Source organism: Biomphalaria glabrata, chromosome 6, assembly GCF_947242115.1.
Source record: "Biomphalaria glabrata chromosome 6, xgBioGlab47.1, whole genome shotgun sequence".
NCBI lineage: Eukaryota > Metazoa > Mollusca > Gastropoda > Planorbidae > Biomphalaria > Biomphalaria glabrata.
In genome coordinates, this window is record NC_074716.1 from 3,989,968 (window position 1) to 4,009,399 (window position 19,432).

At 34.2% G+C, this 19,432-nt stretch overlaps 1 protein-coding gene across 1 annotated transcript; it reads right to left on the reverse strand.

Annotated features, from left to right (window-relative positions):
* Nucleotides 1–1,504: 1,504 nt before the first annotated feature.
* Nucleotides 1,505–18,016, reverse strand: LOC129926817 (dnaJ homolog subfamily C member 8-like). Its single transcript, XM_056033081.1, has 9 exons — nt 17,862–18,016; nt 15,642–15,743; nt 14,115–14,171; nt 13,184–13,250; nt 12,695–12,789; nt 8,036–8,107; nt 7,785–7,876; nt 6,514–6,589; nt 1,505–5,233 (listed from the first exon to the last, which is right to left on the reverse strand). Exons 1-9 carry the CDS (start codon nt 17,994–17,996, stop codon nt 5,126–5,128), a joined length of 804 nt encoding a protein of 267 aa, XP_055889056.1. The 5' UTR covers nt 17,997–18,016; the 3' UTR covers nt 1,505–5,125.
* Nucleotides 18,017–19,432: the final 1,416 nt, after the last annotated feature.

Sequence of the window (19,432 nt, forward strand, 5' to 3'; positions counted from 1 at the left end):
ACAACTTGGTCACGGCGAAAAAAAAACAACACGCGTCACCATTCGAGCTTCTAAAATATAACATATAGTGAAGGGCTGCATAAAGTTGTCAAAACCAACCTTTAGCAAGTTGAAGAACTAGGTGAGTCCGTAATGGATATACTTCGTGATAAAGCAGCAAAGCGAATAGTGCAATTTAGAATGGACCGGCCTCTGTCTCATGATATCCTGCTAAGAACAGCTGCAAACAGGGACGATTGGGGAGATTAGGTCACACAGGTAAGCAATCTAAGCGTCACCTAGAAGATGTAAGTTGTGTCAACAATCACAAAGAGGAGTGGCTCAACCAATGGGCATCAGGAAACACAGGCAGAGCCATGTACAAAGAAATAACTATGTCTAACAAACTGGACAGTATTAACTTCCTCCCCCGCAAAGAACAATTTTCCAACTAAGAACAGGACACACTCCTCTATTAAATTGCCATCTGAACAAAATAAACTCCACACAATTCCCCCTTTGCAGACACTGCGCCTACCCTTATGAAACCGTAAACCATATCCTCTTTGAATGCCCCTTCCTAACCCACCTTAGGCAGACCCTACTACCATCACACCCCAACATAACCAACACTCTGTACGGCAGTTCTGAACAACTGAAGAGAACAGCACACTATATTTCCTTGGCACAGTCTGCAAAAGAGCTCACAGCTCAGCAGCAATAATGCTGGCTAGAAGAAGAAGAAGTTGTTGCCCCTCCTCCGTTTTGCCCAAACTAAAATGTGTAAGGTTGATAGTGCGTCGTGTTGAGGCCGCCTCCACCTGTCTTTAAAAATATTTTTCAACATTTTATATGTCATTTGTTTTTTAATCAAAATGTAACCAATATGAATAGGCAGTAAGGCCAAAGGGGACACGTGTCATTTAGGAATAAACATAATCATATAACATTCTTAGCCAAAGTTGGAGTCAATGTTGAATCATCTGATCATTATTCACTGTAAACTCAATTTCAGGATTTGGTCTATTAGATACATTGGAGTAGAACATTCAAAGACATCCTTCCAATGTTGAGAACAGAAGGTTTATTATGAAAACTGGATATTTCTGGGTTTGTTTTTTCCCATTTCAAGTTCTCTGAACTTTTTACTTAATACTCTCTAGAGTCCTTAGACTAGGGGTTCTCAACCTGTGGGTCGCGACCCCTTGGGTCAATTGACCATTTGCCAGGGGGTCGCCTAAGACCATCGAAAATATGGATTGTTATTGTCTACCCTACAATTCTGTATTTGTGTATGGGGGGGGGGGGGTCGTGACAGAGTGGGGGATTGTAAAAAGGGGTCACCAAGCTTAAAAGGTTGAGAACCGCTGCCTTAGACTATAATACATGATCAGGAAGCCATTTTGGTACTGAGTTGGTTGTGTAGAAAAGACAATTCAACCCAAGAATTATTGTGTTACAAAATCTAGCCCATATCAAAGTTTCTTCCCATCACAAACAGGCATGCATAACACTAAGTCAAGGAGCCATTACAACTTTTTATTAATTTATTGTTATTTACAAGTAATGATGAGCCTAGTGTGTGGAAAATACAAGTAATGATGAGCCTAGTGTGTGGAAAATACAAGTAATGATGAACCTAGTGTGTGGAAAATACAAGTAATGATGAGCCTAGTGTGTGGAAAATACAAGTAATGATGAGCCTAGTGTGTGGAAAGTACAAGTAATGATGAGCCTAGTGTGTGAAAAATACAAGTAATGATGAGCCTAGTGTGTGGAAAATACAAGTAATGATGAGCCTAGTGTGTGGAAAATACAAGTAATGATGAACCTAATGTGTGGAAAATACAAGTAATGATGATCCTAGTGTGTGGAAAATACAAGTAATGATGAACCTACAGTATTATATATTTGGGAATAAAATGAACCTACTGTGTTAAAGATGCACATAACAATGAAACTATAGCATGGAAATTACAAGTAATGAACAATGTGGGTCACATTGAAAGGGGGAGATAATGAATGTCTACATGCTGGAATAACTCCTTTGTAACCACACTGCATGTCAAAATAAATGTTTGCTATAACATTACTAATCCAAACAATGATTCATGAACTTTGTACAGCACACAGAACTCAAAACATTTTGTAGTTAGAAAACTAATAAACACAGATAGTAAACAGCCTACAGACAAAAACAGAAAAGAAACAAGTGCAGTAAGTCATTACTGGCATTAGTACATTTACTTTGGTTATATCCCTTCCATCAAAAAAAAAAAGATAATGGTTAAACAGACTTTAGAAATATTTCAAAACATTACATGCCAGATGTCCAGAGCACTGCCATCAGTTAGGTGGGTAAACACAAACGTAAATCTAAGAATGTATACAATGTTTACAAATGAATCGGGTCAAGTTGCGACGAGGCGATGCGACACTCACAGCATGGGTATGGTTATAAAAAAAAAATAATTAGAAAATTTAAAAAATTTCCCATTAAAGTAAAAAGCTTAAAGGTGGCATTTTATTTTGAGCTGCCAAATTTAAATTTATATCAATGTTGAGAATTGAACAATTTACTGATAAATCATTAAACATTTTTTTCTAGCATGTTCTGTAATAAAAAAAAAGTATAAGTACAGCCTAGAACACACTGGATGAGACCAACTGATGGAAAGTAAAAAAACAACCAGATACATTAAGATAAGTTCAAGATAATAGAAATTTTTATTATCACAAAATATCCAATCTGTAAATCCTAATAAAACACAATTCTTGAATCATATAAAAAAAAATGTAATAAAATTCTTCTAAAATAATTCTGAATTGTTTAACAGCAAAGTGACATCATAGACCTTAACATTCTCTAGAGTACAACAGAATGATCAATGAACACTGTAATAATTGAACAGTTTTTAAAAATACAGGTAACTCCATTATCATCCAATAAGAATAAGCCCAGCAAGCATTTTATATATGTATATTTATTTATGTATGTATATATAATGTAATTGTGATGTACAATTTTACTAACTGCTTTGCAGTACAAATCTATACAGAGAAATAATTGCTTAAAATAAATGTCATTGCATTTAATACTGAATTAAAATGCATCAATTACATTTAAATGTGGGAGAAGAAAATAGAACAGACAGACAGATAGTTTATGAGCCCAGAAAACTTTACTTGCGATGACCAACTTATAGAAAAAGACTATTTCAATTCATGTATGCACATATTGTGGAAATAATACACTTAAAAACATCAATGATTATTGAGCTCATAATAACAGACTTGAGCTGCAAAAAGTCCTAGTCGCTATTTCATTTCACATTAGTTCAATGCTGCCAGAGTTCTTAGGTCGTCAGGTGATAAAGAAGAGTTTTTATTCTTAGTTGAGCAAAATAATAGATACATCTTTGACGCTGCAGAACCAAATGGGGCATACAGGTCACCATAACTTCTTAATGTGTCAAAGTTGTATAAATAATGCCACTTGATATGTTCAATACAAGTTATAATGTCTATCCTAGGTTCAATGAATCTTAAACCATGATTTTACAACTGGGATATCAATCGTATTAATGTGAACTCTTAGGAACAAAATATGGATAAGGTTTTGTATTGTGTTACCATTGTGTTACCATTACAGAACTTCAATCAGTAAATACAATTCTAGATAGTAGAGACAGCAATGAGAATAGATGTCTTTGTAGCAGTTTATTGTATTAAGATATGAACCATATTTATGCCCAACACTAAATGTAAATAATTTCAATATTTGCAAAGCATTCAATGTTGAATGATTAAAGTAATCAAACTGAAAGAGAAAAGAGTTGAACTTTCAAAAACTTTGATAAAATTATTTGTTTTTAATAAATATTTTGTTTTCACAACTAAATTTGAAATTTAGTCAAAGGACAAACTTTCTTCATTAATGGGAAGCCAACCAATTAGAAATATACTGGTTTGTATTGGCTAATCAAATTTTCACACACAGTTGTTGTTTTTTTTAGATTGCAAAGAAATTTGATTTTAAGCTACCAATAGCTGACCCTTACAGTGGACAATAAAAGCAGACATGTGCTTTTTAAAAAGCCAACTCTATTAATAAGTTTATATAATCAAGTAATCATTTTTTTGAGGTAAAAATTTCTCTAAGCCCTTTCAAAGCTTCACTTATGGGTAAAACTCACAAAAAATTAATCTGAAAGAAACTAATTTTCAATTTTTTAAAATTAAAAAAATTAATTAAGTAGTTAATTTTCAATGAATTTATGTCAAACAGCCCAAACAAGCCATTACACATTGTTTGGCATTAAAAGATAATGATTTTTAACAGCACAGTTACCCCCCCCCCCCCCCCCAAAAAAAAAAAAGTGAGAATATTTAAAATTTCCCACAAAACTTTAAAACCAAAATAACTAGCATCTTTACACCTGCAGGAAAGGCATTTTAGAAGATTTTTTGTTTAAGCTTCGAAACTATTGTTTTAGTACACATAACATCAAGTTCAGGAAAGAAGGTGACCTTTATAACAATTGTATTTATTTTTAGGTTTAAAATTTCCGACAAAAAAAAGTTTTTTTTTTCTATACCTTTTTTTTCTTCATGGTATTACTTACAAATATCACTAATTCTATCAATAATAATTATCACTTATTTTAAATGATCCAAAATACAGTTGAACTTTTGAATTTCTCTTGCTTTAAAGGAGCATTCAGTACATTGCCGGTATTCAAACTATAGACTTAATGATGGTTAATAGTTCAACAAGGATTGACAATGCAGACCTCAGTGTTAGTAATAATCTCATTATGTCCTGTCTCTTTTATTTTCTTTTTTTTAAGGATGGTATCTGCACAATTGTTAAAATAGATTTCATTATTTACATTGTTTAATAACAAGACTGTCTATTAAAAAAAAAAACAAAAAAAACTCCATTCATAAGTACATTCATTCAATCCAACACATTCTCCACATTCAATGATTTGATACTTATGTACACACATCCAAAACACTCTGGTGTGTAATCCACAAACCCAAGGTCTGAGAACACGTCATCAGAAGTGAATGAAACAATAAAACGTAGACGCAAGTAGGTAGTAGACCAAAGAGAGAAAAAAAAGAAACTAAGATGGAGTCGCTATCGCTTCTCTGCTTTAAGCTTGGGTGGTTTTAGGTTTCCTTTTGATGTCTTTTTAGCTTTTTTATTCCAGGTCCTCCAACTATCAACTCTTCCAGTACGACTTTCCTGAAAAGAGTAACAAAAATATGTATAAACAAAATGCTTATATTAATGTGTATTAATTAGTTTGGATCAGTCATGTAATTAAATTTATAATAGATCTAGACTAACAATAATAAATCTGTGCAATGAGAAATATTTTTTTTTTTGTTGAGCACAATTTAATGCTTTTAGATTTCTCAATACGCTATGATCATATCAATTGTACGGACCAGTTGGAAAGGGGGAGAAAGAATGGGGTATCTGGGTGATCGCTTGTTCAAATATATATATTTTCTTTTTAAATTAGGGATTGCCTGAACACAAACTAGTGTGCTAAAGTCTTCTCAGGCTTCCAATGCGGTAACCACTCTGCTAACGAAGTTTCTATGGACATGGAAGGTTGTAAAGTTATCTATTGTGTCTATTTCATGTTTGTGTTCACTAAGCCTTAGACGGCAGCCTAATATAAAGGGGACTAATTAGGCTTATACCAACACTTTAGTCAAGTACTATTTCTTTCCCATGTTTGAGATGCCAAACAAAGCAATTTATTACCAATAGTTTATTAACTAATTGGTTAATTTTTGTTTTTGATTCTTGTGTTGTCAGGTAAAAGAAATAATTGTGCAAAATTACAGATTGATCCAAGATTGGGTGTCAAAGAAATGATGTGTACAAACTTTTGGCCGGACAGACACAGACAGAGTGAGTTGATATAAGCTTTGTAAAAATCACTGTTAGATAAACCCATCTTAGTTCTCTCTCCCCTTTCTAGAGAGATATTAGATGAGTGAGATAAGGAAAATGTTGACCAGGATATACTATATTTATCAAAAAGATGTGAGAAAACTTAAAAGTAAACAAGTCCTAGTCTTCAAAGTAGTTCTAGTCAGTGGGCATTGATCAGTTTTTGTTTAATTTTATCATCTATTGGTAATTAGGTGAACTCAAATAATTCTCTAAATAAATAACTTCCCAAGCTGGAGTCTATACCAAACCTGCTAGTTTAAAACATTAAGGCATGAAGGATATAATCAGCAAGCACTGCACCAAAAGAGCTTTAAGTGTTTACATTGTACTGAAGACCAAAGTTGAATAATTGTGCACTTAAGTCTTTTGTTTTCAAACAAACTTCATATTTTCCACTAGTATAATTTCTCAACTTTACTCAGTGAGATTTCAAAGCTTCTTATATACTCTGTCATAACATCTTAATAATTTAATACTTGTGTATAGCACTTGCAAGTCAAATTGGTGAAAGGGCAATTTACATAGAATATGCTGCTGTCTACATGTGAACTAACCTCAAAATTCTTCTGCCATTCTTTCTCCATTTTCTTTTTCTCTTCTTCTGCGGCTTCTTCTTCTGCCTTACGTTTCCTGGAGGAGAAATAATATCTCTATTTAGAGAAATAGTGATAAATAAAAAAATAGTCAATATATTTCTATATTACATTGTCTTAAAAGAGTACAGACATTACTTCACAAAAAAAGATAATAACATCCCAGGCATTTCATATGTCAATTTGGTCGTGCATGTTAATCAATGAACTTAACCTTTGCTAAGTCTTTTTTTTTTCCTCAAGTGATTCAGGCAACCCATTCCATTCTCTAATGGCACTAGGGAAGAAGGCTAGCCGTGGTTTCAAATATATATGCCTTATAGAACACATTTTTTAAGAACTAAAGAATAGTTTCTAGTGATATTCACTTCAATGGTCTAAACTTGAAGTTGTGATGAATGTGACTAGTTGCCATAATTCTGTTTACATGTGCCCAACATACTAGAGATATGTTAAGTCATGCAGTGTATTCATGGCAATGTCTTCCATTCTGAAGATTAAGGATGAGTGCATTGTTTCACACGACTACACTAACACGGTTGCGACCTGCACATTGTCCCGCATTGACCGCTGACAGCCTGTTTAAGTTTTCTTTCCATCTGCTGTCCCTGTCTTCAATAATAGTCTCAAATCTTTGTCCCACAGACTTTTGTGAGAGCTCTCTAACTATCTTTCTCAGAGGCCATCTACGCCAGTGATGGAAAAATGGCGCCTGAGTTGATCTTTAGTGATACTATACTAACAGGGTTTTTAACTTAATGTTTTATTATGTTGATAACAGAAAATTAAACCTGAAAGATAAATTAAACAGGTGAAAATGAGATATTTATGTGGTTAGCTCATACAATAGTATTAGTACATAAATTGTTAACTCAGTTCATATTATTATGGCTATTATATAGTGAATCTTGTTCGGGCCTCTTGATATAGTATGCAGTTTTGAAGGACATTGTCAGCATTCTCTGCTGATGCTCCACAAGAGCAGGTTTAGCCAGTCCTGACTTTTAGCTCCCGGAACATATGTTGTCTCATTCTGTCGTGTCAGTTCTGATTAGAAAATTTATGCATTGGTAATGTCGAGATAACTTATATTAGATGTGGACAACAGCAGGAGCTGTGCTTTAGGTCCTCAGCCAACACTCTGTATACTCTATAACAGGATTTGAATTCAAGCCCACTCATATAGGTGGCCCAGCAGTTAATGCCTCTCAGTTACATAAGTTCAAACTGACCTGTCATGCATGTCTTTAGTTTCCCTCTCTTGCCTCAGTCTTTCAAGATCAGCAAATAATTTACAGGTCTGTACATATATAGCATGTTTGTACTGAAAGACAAAAAAAAAAAAATCCAGTTACATCATTAGTTAAGACTTCAACAAAACTGACGAGTCTAACCAGTAAGTTATATTTCATTCAGTTATTCAATAATGAAATGTATTTTGATGAATCTGATCCATATTTCAGAGGTAAAGTTTAAAGTTCACCTTGTCTAGATCATCTTCAGGTACTTCTTGAGGTTTACCTTCTTTTTTCAATTGTTTTTTCTTAAGTCTAATCTGAGGACCAAAATATTTTGTACACATTAGTACACATACACAATTTATAGAAATTTTTACAAATCCAATTACTCTTTTTATTTTAAGGAGAGAAATAGATTTGAACAATTTAAAATCTATGCTTATTTAAAAAAAAAAAATTGTATAATTGGATGGCTGCCTGGTCAAATGGAATGTGCTTCAGACCGCTAACACAATAGTCCTGAGTTCAAACTCTTCCACTTCCATCCCATGTTGTCATGCAGGACGTTTGAACTCCAATTAATAATATTCATTACTGAAAGAATGTCCAAAAACTTATTAAAAACATAAAACAATTTTTGACTACAGAAAACAGCTGGAAATCAGACAAGGGACAGATGGGATGAGATCAGAATTTAGTTATCTACTCTCACACTTGATATCGGGCTCAAGAATGTGGGGTGAAAAATGTAAAGCTAGGGGCAGACTCTACTGATGTTCAGTGAACTGATGATCTAAATTGCCATGGAAAAGAATTCAAGTCCAGGAGAATGTATCATAATTTGTTTTATTTACTAGTCATTATTTATTTCTGAAAAGTAGAGAGGTAACTATCCCTAGCTCTTGTGAGCGTTAGTCTCTTCTAACAAAAAAACAACAAAAAAAAAACAAATGGCCTACTAGTTAAACACTAAATAAGTAGATAGAATTGAATGTGAAGTATTAAGAGTGATTGTTTGTTTGTTTTACGTGTTTCAAACGTTCCTTCAGAATTGAAGATTTTTACATCCTAGCCCAAACATCCCACAGGGCTGTGGGCAGCTTTCAAACCCAGGACCACCAAGATGACAGTCGAGTGGGCATACCAGGTAGCCATTATCCTAAGTGCTAAATATTTCTATCTTAGAAAAATATTTGGGTCCTTTCCTGAATTAGAAGGAAATAGATTTTCAAACCCAAAAAAAAACAGCAACCTATTCAAGCATACCTCGTGTGGAGTTTTTGATCTCCCATCGAGCGCCTCCCCAGGTGGCGGATAGGGGAATGCCCTCCAGATATGGTGGGTACCGGGGAAATAAAATACCCGGGGTGGACCAAAATCAAACCTGCTGCCTTGCAGGAAGTGGAGGGATCCACAAAGGCTAGGGCACCTTACCCGAAAATAAAGGCAGCTATCCAGAGAGCTGAAAGGGGCAGCCCCCCAGATGATTATGCACAGGGCTAACAACTCTGTCATATAAAAAATACTGTTACGAAAGCTAATACACACAAGAAAACCCGGACAGATCTCAACGGAAAACGACCTAGGCCTGGAAAAGGACATGATTTTTGTTTTGCGACATGGAACGTGCTAAGCCTTTATAGAGCAGGTGCGCTAGCCCAACTTACTGAAGTGTTAAAGAAATATAGGATACCCCTTGCAGCCCTACAGGAAATCAGGTGGAAAGACTCGGACATTCTCAGAACCAAGGAGTATACTATATTTTATAGTGGTGGAAGCACTAACAACTTAGGTACAGGTTTTGTTGTTAAAAAGGAAATGGTAGGTAATGTCATTGGATTTAAACCTGTAAGTGATAGACTCTGCTCACTACGTTTGAAAGGAAAATTCTTCAACATATCATTTATCAATGTTCATGCCCCTACGGAAGATGCAGATGATAACACAAAAGAAGCCTTCTATGATGGACTGGAAAGAATTTATGATGAAGCGCCAAAGCATGACATCAAAATAGTCCTAGGAGATTTCAATGCAAAAATTGGAAAGGAACCAGCATTCAGACCAATAATTGGCAAAGAAAGTTTACACGAAGAGACCAACAATAATGGCATAATATTAGTGGATTTTGCATCAGGAAAAGGAATGTCTATCAGCAGCACAAAATTCCAACATAAGAATATTCACAAGGTAACCTGGATCTCACCTGATGGCAACACCCAGAATCAAATAGATCATATACTCATAGATAAGAGACATGGATCAGACATACCAGATGTAAGAAGTTTCAGAGGAGCTAATGCTGACTCAGACCACCTACTAGTAAAAGCTAAATTTAGACAAAGAATAAGTACCATACACAATTACCAAAGAAAGAGAGCACAGCAATATGATAGTCAAAAACTCACAAAGGATCCACTTGTTGCAGAAACTTATAGAATGGCACTCCAAACACAACTGACAACATTAGAAAAGGACTGCGAAAATAACATAAATGAGCATTGGGAAATAATAAAGCATGCTATCAAAAGAACAGCAGAAGAGGTAGTTGGATTTAAACAAAAGAACGAGAAAATAGGGTGGTATGATGATGAATGCAGACGAACTATAGAAGAGAAGAACAATGCCCGAATGATAATGCTACAGAGAGAAACCAGGAACACTAGACAGCAATACAATGAAGCAAGAAGAAGGGCCACAAAAGTTGTAAGAAAGAAAAAACGGGAATGGGAAAAGTCCAAGATCACTAAAATTGAGGAACTAGCAAAGGAGGGAGACATGAGAGGAATGTATATGAAAATTAAAGATGAAAAGAACGGATTTCAAGCTAGATCACACATGTGTGAGAATAAAGATGGTCAGCTTATTACAGAAAACAGCAGGGTCATTGAGAGATGGGCTGAATACTTTGAGGAGATCCTAAATACCACTGAAGATGGAGACAATGGAGAATATGAACTGCCGCATGGGGGACCAGATCCCTTAGTGAACCCTCCAACACTCATTGAAACATCAGAAATAATTAGGACCATGAAGAATCACAAAGCATCAGGAGAGGACCAAATCACAGCAGAACTAATTAAATATGGAGGGAAAGACTTACATTCCCAAATACACAGACTAATATCAAGAATTTGGGAAGAAGAAGTAATACCAACAGAATGGGAAACGGCTCTTATAACCCCAATACACAAAAAAGGATCCAAGTTAAAGTGCTGTAATTACAGAGGAATCTCTCTACTAAATGTGACTTATAAGATACTGTCTAGGCTTATAACTAAGAGACTTGGAAAATATTCAGAAGAAATCTTAGGTGACTACCAATGTGGTTTTAGACCCAACAAATCCACAACCGACCACATCTTCACACTAAGATGTATACTAGAAAAATGCCATGAATACAACATACCAATCCACCAACTCTTTATAGACTATAAAATGGCTTATGACAGTATCAGAAGGAAATACCTATATGACACACTACAGGATTTTGGAATACCCAATAAGCTAACAAGACTTATACATATGACATTAAACAACTCAAAAAGCAAAGTCATAATACAAGGAGAACACTCACTGGAATTTAGGATTAAACGAGGATTAAGACAAGGAGACGCACTTTCCTGCATGCTTTTCAACTTAACACTGGAGAGAGTTATAAGAAATATACACATAAACACAAGGGGAACTATTACTAACTACTTCAGGAGAGAAAACATGGGTCCACAACCAACAGGGACGATATACAGCCAACCTCTACAATACCTTGCTTATGCCGATGACATTGCCTTATTGGGTAAAGAAACCTCTGACATCGCTAGAGCCTTCATACAACTAGAAGAAGCATCTCGACCAGCAGGACTTGAGGTCAATGACAGTAAAACCAAGTACATCACAATGACAAGAGACAATCAAACAGAGGGACAAAATATCAAAATCAAAGACCACGAATTTGAAAACGTCCAAACTTTCAAATATCTAGGAAGTACTATTAATTTCAAAAATGACCTACTAACAGAAATAAAGGAAAGAATAGCAGCAGGCAACAGGGCATTTTATAGCACCCACCATCTACTTAAGAGCAAAATGATTTCAAGTAAAACCAAGAAAATAATATAAAAAACTATAATAAGACCAGCAGCAATGTATGGAAGTGAGACCTGGACACTGACAAAAACATCTGAAAATTTACTTAACACTTGGGAAAGAAAAATCCTTAGGAAAATCTATGGTGCCATACAGGATGAAACAGGGTGGAGGACATGCACTAACCATGAGTTATATCAATTATATGAAGACCCACCAATAGTGAACGAAATAAAAAAGAACAGACTACGTTGGGCAGGTCACCTTGAAAGAATGTCAGACAACAGAGGGGCGAAAATCGTATACAGGCAAAAACCAAAAGGCAGGCGACTCAAAGGCAGACCCCGAATGCGATGGATAGATGACGTGGAAGCAGATCTGAAGCAGCTTGGGGTTAGGGTGTGGAGACGAAAGGCCCAGGAGAGATCTGAATGGAAGGATGTGTTAAAGCAGGCCAGAGCCCTCCACGGGCTGTCGCGCCACTGGGATGGATGGATTCAAGCATACTCTTAAGTCATACAGTTTGTAATGTAAAAATTCTATGCAGTATTTTGTTTTGTATAGTTTTTTCTCTATTTAGTAAAATACATAAAAGTTAATTGGTAGCCTAGTGGTAAAGAGCTTTCCTTCTGATCACATGTATGACATTTTGCCCAGGGCCCCACATACTGCTAAGGCAGACTCTGCCTAGACACAACACAGAGAGAGTAAAGTAATTTGTGATGACCCCAAAGCCTTCTCAGAAGCTTATATGATAATTTTAATTCAACTGAGGCGTCCATGCTTCCCCATACGGAATAGTCCAAATCTCTGTAACTCACCATTTCATCTGTTCTAGTCTTTGCTTCTTCCACAATCTCCTTGCATCGCTTCAGGCCTTCTTCATTTTCCAATGTTTTGTAGGCTTTATTCACAGCTGTAGTACACACACAAAACAATATTCGTATACAAATCATGTTTCATTGTTGATGTTCACAGCCATACACAAACAATTTATTTTAAAATACACTTAACACTTTAGCGAAGATTATCTTTGTCATTCCCAGAATCCAAGCGTTACTCTTTTTTAAAAAGAAATAATTATGATCTTTACCAGAATCCATGCATTACTATTTTTAAAAAGAAATAATTAGGATCTTTACCAGAATCCATGCATTATTATAAATAATTAGGATCTTTGCCACATATCCAAGTGTTACTCTTTTTAGACAGAAATAATTATGAGAACAGTGATAAAAAACCAACTGTATTGAAACATTTAAACATTTAGCAACAACTTTTCTATAATAAAAAGAGTGAAATAAATGTACCTTCAAATGACTTCTGAGATCTATCAAGATCATCTGGATTTTTATCAGGATGAACCAGAATTGACATCTAGGAAACAAATAAAAAAATTTATAAAGGATTTTAAGCAGTTAATTCAGTTTTGAAAACATGGAAGAAAAAAGTATTTTAAAACCCATTATGATATATCTTAACATTTTTTTATACAATTTTTTCTTAATAGCAATAATATTATCACTAATAGATTTTTTTTCTTCTTAAAATCAAGTCTAATTTTATTGTTTTTGTACTACATAAATATAATAATTCATATAGTGCTGTTAATAACGATAAAAAAAAAAACCCCAGACATAAACAGGAGAGTTAAAATGACAAATTAATCTAAACAAAGTTTTGAACAGGTAGGTCTTAATATTCTTCTTGAATGTAGTGAAGCATGTTGTTTCTCTGAGATTAATGGGGATCAAGTTCCAAGCTTAAATGTATAAGGTAAATGTAAAAAAATCTAATGTCAACAGGTTCAGATATTTTTTAACATTAAAAGATATTACATGTTAAATAAAGAAATTTTTCAAATAGTTTAATAAATACAGTTAAATACAGTTAGTTAATATGTTTAGAAATAGTAGCTCTGAGAAATATATATCTCTTCATACAGTTATGTAAAGTGCTTTGTGTCATATTCATTGGCTTCTTCAATTGGATTAATTTCAGTTTAATAAAAACAGAAGCATAACTACAATAAGATTTGTGTGCTCATTTAAATATTTTTACCACACCAAGGACAAAAACTCCATAATTCACAAGCACAATGGTTGGCACATTTCTACAAATTCCTTGTCAAAATACTTGGTCTTAAAATTAAAACATAACTTAAAAATAAAATATTCATGTGTACCGGTACTTCTTAAGGTGTACCAGTATTTCATAAGGTAAGTAAACAAAATGATATACCTGTCTGTATTTCTTTTTCACTTCAGATAAAGGTGTGTCTGGATCAATCTGTAAAACCTGAGAAGGCAAAGAAAGACAATTAACAAAGCTAACTTAAAGTCCAGTTCTGTCTCAACCAAACTTCCACAGGTCAAGTCTTATCTCTATCAAATCAACTTCCAGAAGTCAAATCCTATCTCTGTCAACCAAACTTCCACAGGTCAAGTCTCATCTCTATCAAATCAACTCCCAGAAGTAAAATCCTATCTCTGTCAACCAAACTTACACAGGTCAAGTCTTATCTCTCTATCAAATCAACTCCCAGAAGTCAAATCCTATCTCTGTCAACCAAACTTACACAGGTCAAGTCTTATATTTCTATCAAATCAACTCCCAGAAGTCAAATCCTATCTCTGTCAACCAAACTTACACAGGTCAAGTCTTATATCTCTATCAAATCAACTCCCAGAAGTCAAATCCTATCTCTGTCAACCAAACTTACACAGGTCAAGTCTTATCTCTCTATCAAATCAACTCCCAGAAGTCAAATCCTATCTCTGTCAACCAAACTTACACAGGTCAAGTCTTATCTCTCTTTCAAATCAACTCCCAGAAGTCAAATCCTATCTCTGTCAACCAAACTTCTAAATGCTGATTTATAACTAGTCTCAATTTTCACAGAATATGCCCTTTAAAATTATAGATGAAGATAAAGATCTCAGGAAAAACTAAACACATAGAGAACTCTTCAAGTGAGAAATTCAGGAAGTGTTGTGGTTAAAAGCAAAGAGACCTAGAATGTTACTAATACTGGTATCAAGCATGTGAAGACCTGATAGAAATGTTGAACAACTCTAATGACAAACACATCAATATAAACACTTATTTATAATCTGGTTTTGTTTTTCGATTTCAGGCAGGAGGGGCTCATTAGCCTTTGTAGGCTACCCACCTAGGAGAAGGAAATTGAATTCAAATGCTAGCTAATGCCCAAGCATAAGACAGGCCTCAGGAGTCAATCCTAAGAAAAATAAAAAGCTGGTGACCCTAAGACACAGTGAACATTTTGTCAGAACATGTGATGCTGCTGATGTTTGTAAAACGTTTTTACTAAACATGTTTCCGATGTTTCTTCAGAGTTGAAGATAGTTTCATTCCTAGTCCAAATCTCCCGCAGGACAACAGAGGATGAGAGCGGACAGGGTTTGAAAGCAGGACCATCGATAAATCCAAAAGACAGTCCAGCGCGCAAACCGCAACACCAGGCACATGCCAATCCTTTGGACACATCAGAGAGTAGGGAACTTCTGTGCAAAATCATTCAGACCATAGATAATGCCCAGGTTTTTATTTCATTTCTATGAGATGATCAAAAGTCACCTCATGACTGAATGAACGCCAAAAATTTTTTTTTTATATACTTATAAAATATATTTATTTTTAGAGATTCATTATACTTGAAGAGGAATGAGTTAACATCTTAAACACTGTAAAACTTCTAATATCAAAATTGAAACATGATGCAAATCAACCTCAATTTCTACTCACATCATATGGATTCAAATTAAAATATGTAGCTCCTGGTCGTGTCAAACGATCTATTTGTTGCTTGGAAGTTAGAACAGAATCTCGCTTTTCTATAGCTTTGACCTGCATAACAAAATCAGAAATAAATTTATTTTAAGTAAAGATGTACACTTGAATTCAATGTTTATTTTTCTCTTAAAAGTTAAAATCCAAAATGAAAATCTACAATTTCTACACTTCGGGCAGCTTGAATTTAAGTAAATTGGATCTGCATGGAATTGAGAATAGGTCAACATGTCATTCCAAGATTTAGATATATTTTTATAAAATAGTTTATTAAATATATTGAATGTTGAAGGTTTATTGTCACTTGCTCAATTTGCTGTGTAAGTGTGTATCTAGATTACTCTAGATCTACAACTTTTAAATAATTTAAATAAAAATAATTATTAACCTCATCTCACTATTACTAAATTATTACTATATTACTATTGACAGTATTGATGACTATTCTATTATTCTAGGACTAGGACTAATAATCTTTATATCTAAATAATCTAATGACTTGACTAGACTATTATTATAATAATAATAATATATAATACTTTAAAATAATACTCATACTATAGTTACTATAGAGTATATAGATATGTGAAAATCAGTAAAACCGGAAGTAAAAAAATGGCGTCAAATTTTGAGTTCCTTTTTTCTTACTTTCTGTTCATAGGCCCTTGATTGAAATCGATTATGATTTTTTGAAATCGTTGCTAAAATGGGTGAATATGGATACATTTTATATTGAGGAACATTTTTTTCATGTGGACTTTAAAAAAAAAATGTGTATTTTCTTACTTTTTTAAATTTGAAAGTATACATATTTTTATTTTTACTGATACTCATTTCAGGTTATGTTTTAGAACTTGATTTTTTTTTGTGCTAATAGAATATATATCTGGCTATATTTCTGCCAAGTTTTATCACGATACCTTGCTCACTTTAATTGTTATCGATTATAATGTTGATGCATAAATTTTGCACAGCTCCCTATGGGATTTTTTTTTTTTTTTGAAAACTAAACTATTTTAAGAATAAAATCATGCATAGGCTACTAGATATAGCAATTATGTATAGGTCTAAATAGATTTTAAAGAATTTTTTGATCGCATCTATTTTTTTTATTTATTTTAAAGCGCATTTGAAAAAATTGTTTCAGGCAATTTTGATCCCACTTTTTAAATACTTTTTTAATTTCTCCCATCACAACGCGGCGATTTTGTCCACACCCCTCAGACATTTCTTGTAGCTCTAGACCAGATAATTTGTTTATTTTATCAATTTTTACATTCTAAACAAGTGAAGTTCATAGTTATAAATGAAATCAGATTTGTGAGCTAGAAATGTACTTATTTAATAAGTAGATCTTTCGTCTATGAAACTCAATTCCAGCTAGACGCTCTCATCTTCATTGTTCCATGTCAACCAATGTTAGGTCAAAACGCCACTAACAAAAATCATAACTTTCTAACTGTTAAACTTACATTCATAATTTATACACCATTGGAAAGTTCTTTCAAAGTATTTTAATGATGTACTAACGAAAAATTGTTTTTTCAAAGATAATTTTTTTATTTCACATCCCTAGAGTATAGTAATAATTAGTAATATTTACTAGATCTAGATCTAATAATACTTAGAATTAGATCTTTTATATTATTTACTAAATAATGTCAACAATGTTAGGCCAAAACGACACAAAAAAAAATCATAACTTTCTAACTATTAGACATACAGATACAGTACAGTCATAATTTAAACACCATTGGAAAGTTCTTTATAAGTATTTTAATGATGTACTAACGAAAAATTGTTTTTTCAAAGATCAATTTTTTATTTCACCTTCCTATATTTAGTAATTAGTTACTAATTTATTAGTGTAACTAGACACTAGATCTAGTTGTCACTAGAGACTACGTAGAATCTAGATCTATTCTAGATAGACTACTAAGACTACCAAGACTACTAGACTCTAGAATTCTAGAGATAGAGTGTCACTTTTAGTTTAGTGTCAGTCACAGTAACACTGACAATGACAGCCACTCTCTTTGAAATTATTATTATTATTTATTATAAATTTTATGAAAGTAAAGTTGAAAGAGTCACTTCACTTGTGACGACTTGTCATGATTAGGCTTACGATTTAATCTAGATTAACACAATAGAGAAAAGAAAACTTTTTAAAACCTCATCATAGAATTCTGAAAAGACTGCTTCGACATGCACATTCTCGCCAGTCTGTGGAGATGTCATGGGAATTGAGGAGCCGCTACTTTCTCCTCCTTGACAGTTATTGTTTAGGGAAGCCATGTCAGTCGCCATTTTATTTCAAACGACTATTCAGTGTTAAGTCATCTCCAGAACGTAGATTCATGCTATTAATACGAAAAAAGCCTTTGACTAGTCAAGCAATGAGGTGCCCAAGGAAAAAAAATTGAGATTGAACTGTGATTATAAAAAAGCACAAGACTTACACACTTTTAAAACAAGCTTTATTATTTGATTAAAAAAAAAGGTTATTGTTTACATGACAACCATAAAAAAGAGAGGACAAATATTTTTTTTTTGTGCAGATCAATGTTTAAAAAAATAATAATTAAATAATTTAGACAGAAAAAGCGATGGGAAGACAACATCAAAGAAAGGACTGACATGTCATTGACAGAGATAGTGCCTATACTTTTCAAAGCAGAAGACAGTGAAAGGAATGTAGAAAGACTGTCGATAGATCATGTGTGGTAGCCCAATGGTTAAAAAAAAACTAAAATATATGACTAAGGAAAAGATGAAAGAGTTGCTATTCCAAATGTAGCAATCAGTCATATCTTATAGTGGCTCCGTAGACGGTAGGCCTAATGTTGAAATTATTTTTTCCCTATAGAAAACGTAATTACATCTTGCTAATTATTAATTAGTTGACTAGTAAATAAGGTCTAATATCTATTTCTGCTGTTCACACACAACGAATTATTCATGTCAGTGCAAGAGGAATGTACGCAGCATCAGGTGGTGTCGAGAGTTATCAAAATTTCCCTTAGTATGTATTCTAGGCCTATTAGGTATTAACCTTTTGAATCTGATGTATCAGTGTAAAATGACAATGTCCCGTTAACCCGATTTATCGGTCTCAAGCATCTTAGCATTGAAAGTCCACCATGTTTATAAAAATCTGGCACTCCGAGAGCACCAAGAAGGTTAGGGTTAGGGTTAGCGAGTGGCAAACTCAAGGTAGGACCTGTCCTGTTCAGAGGACATATATGCTTCTACCCAAGGATGATACCTAGCCACTATAGGCATATATGTCACCACAAATAGAACACATATTTATTGTATTTTTTGGGTGATGGAGGTGCGGTGGCTGAGTGGTAGGGCCTAAATCGCTTGGCTTCTGAACCTGGGGTCTCGGGTTTGAATCCGAGTGAAGACTTGGAGCTCTGTTTTCGGGTTATTTAGGGCATCTCTGTGTCCACCCAACTCTAATGGTTACCTGACATTAGTTGGGGTAAAGTTAAGGCGATTGATCGTTGTGCTGGCCACATGACACCCTCGTTAACCATAGAATACAGAAACAGATGAACTTTACATCGTCTGTTGTCTATTCCATAGATCGTATGGGGTGTATGGGGTATCTAGGAGGGGTAGCACCTCTAGTGGACAGGCAGTCGTACCCTCTTTTTGAGGGTAGCTTGGCTCACTCTTGGTCCCCACTCGGTACCCAACTCTCACCTGTGGCTCCCAGAAGCTGTAGCATACGCAGC

Excerpts from the sequence above, each read along its gene's own strand:
- LOC129926817 (XM_056033081.1), bottom strand. The coding sequence starts at position 17,996 with ATGGCGACTGACATGGCTTCCCTAAACAATAACTGTCAAGGAGGAGAA. Across the intron at positions 7,877-8,035 it reads CTGAAGATGATCTAGACAAG|TACAAACATGCTATATATGT; the intron begins GTGAACTTTAAA and ends TTTGTCTTTCAG. Across the intron at positions 5,234-6,513 it reads AATGGCAGAAGAATTTTGAG|GAAAGTCGTACTGGAAGAGT; the intron begins GTTAGTTCACAT and ends TACTCTTTTCAG.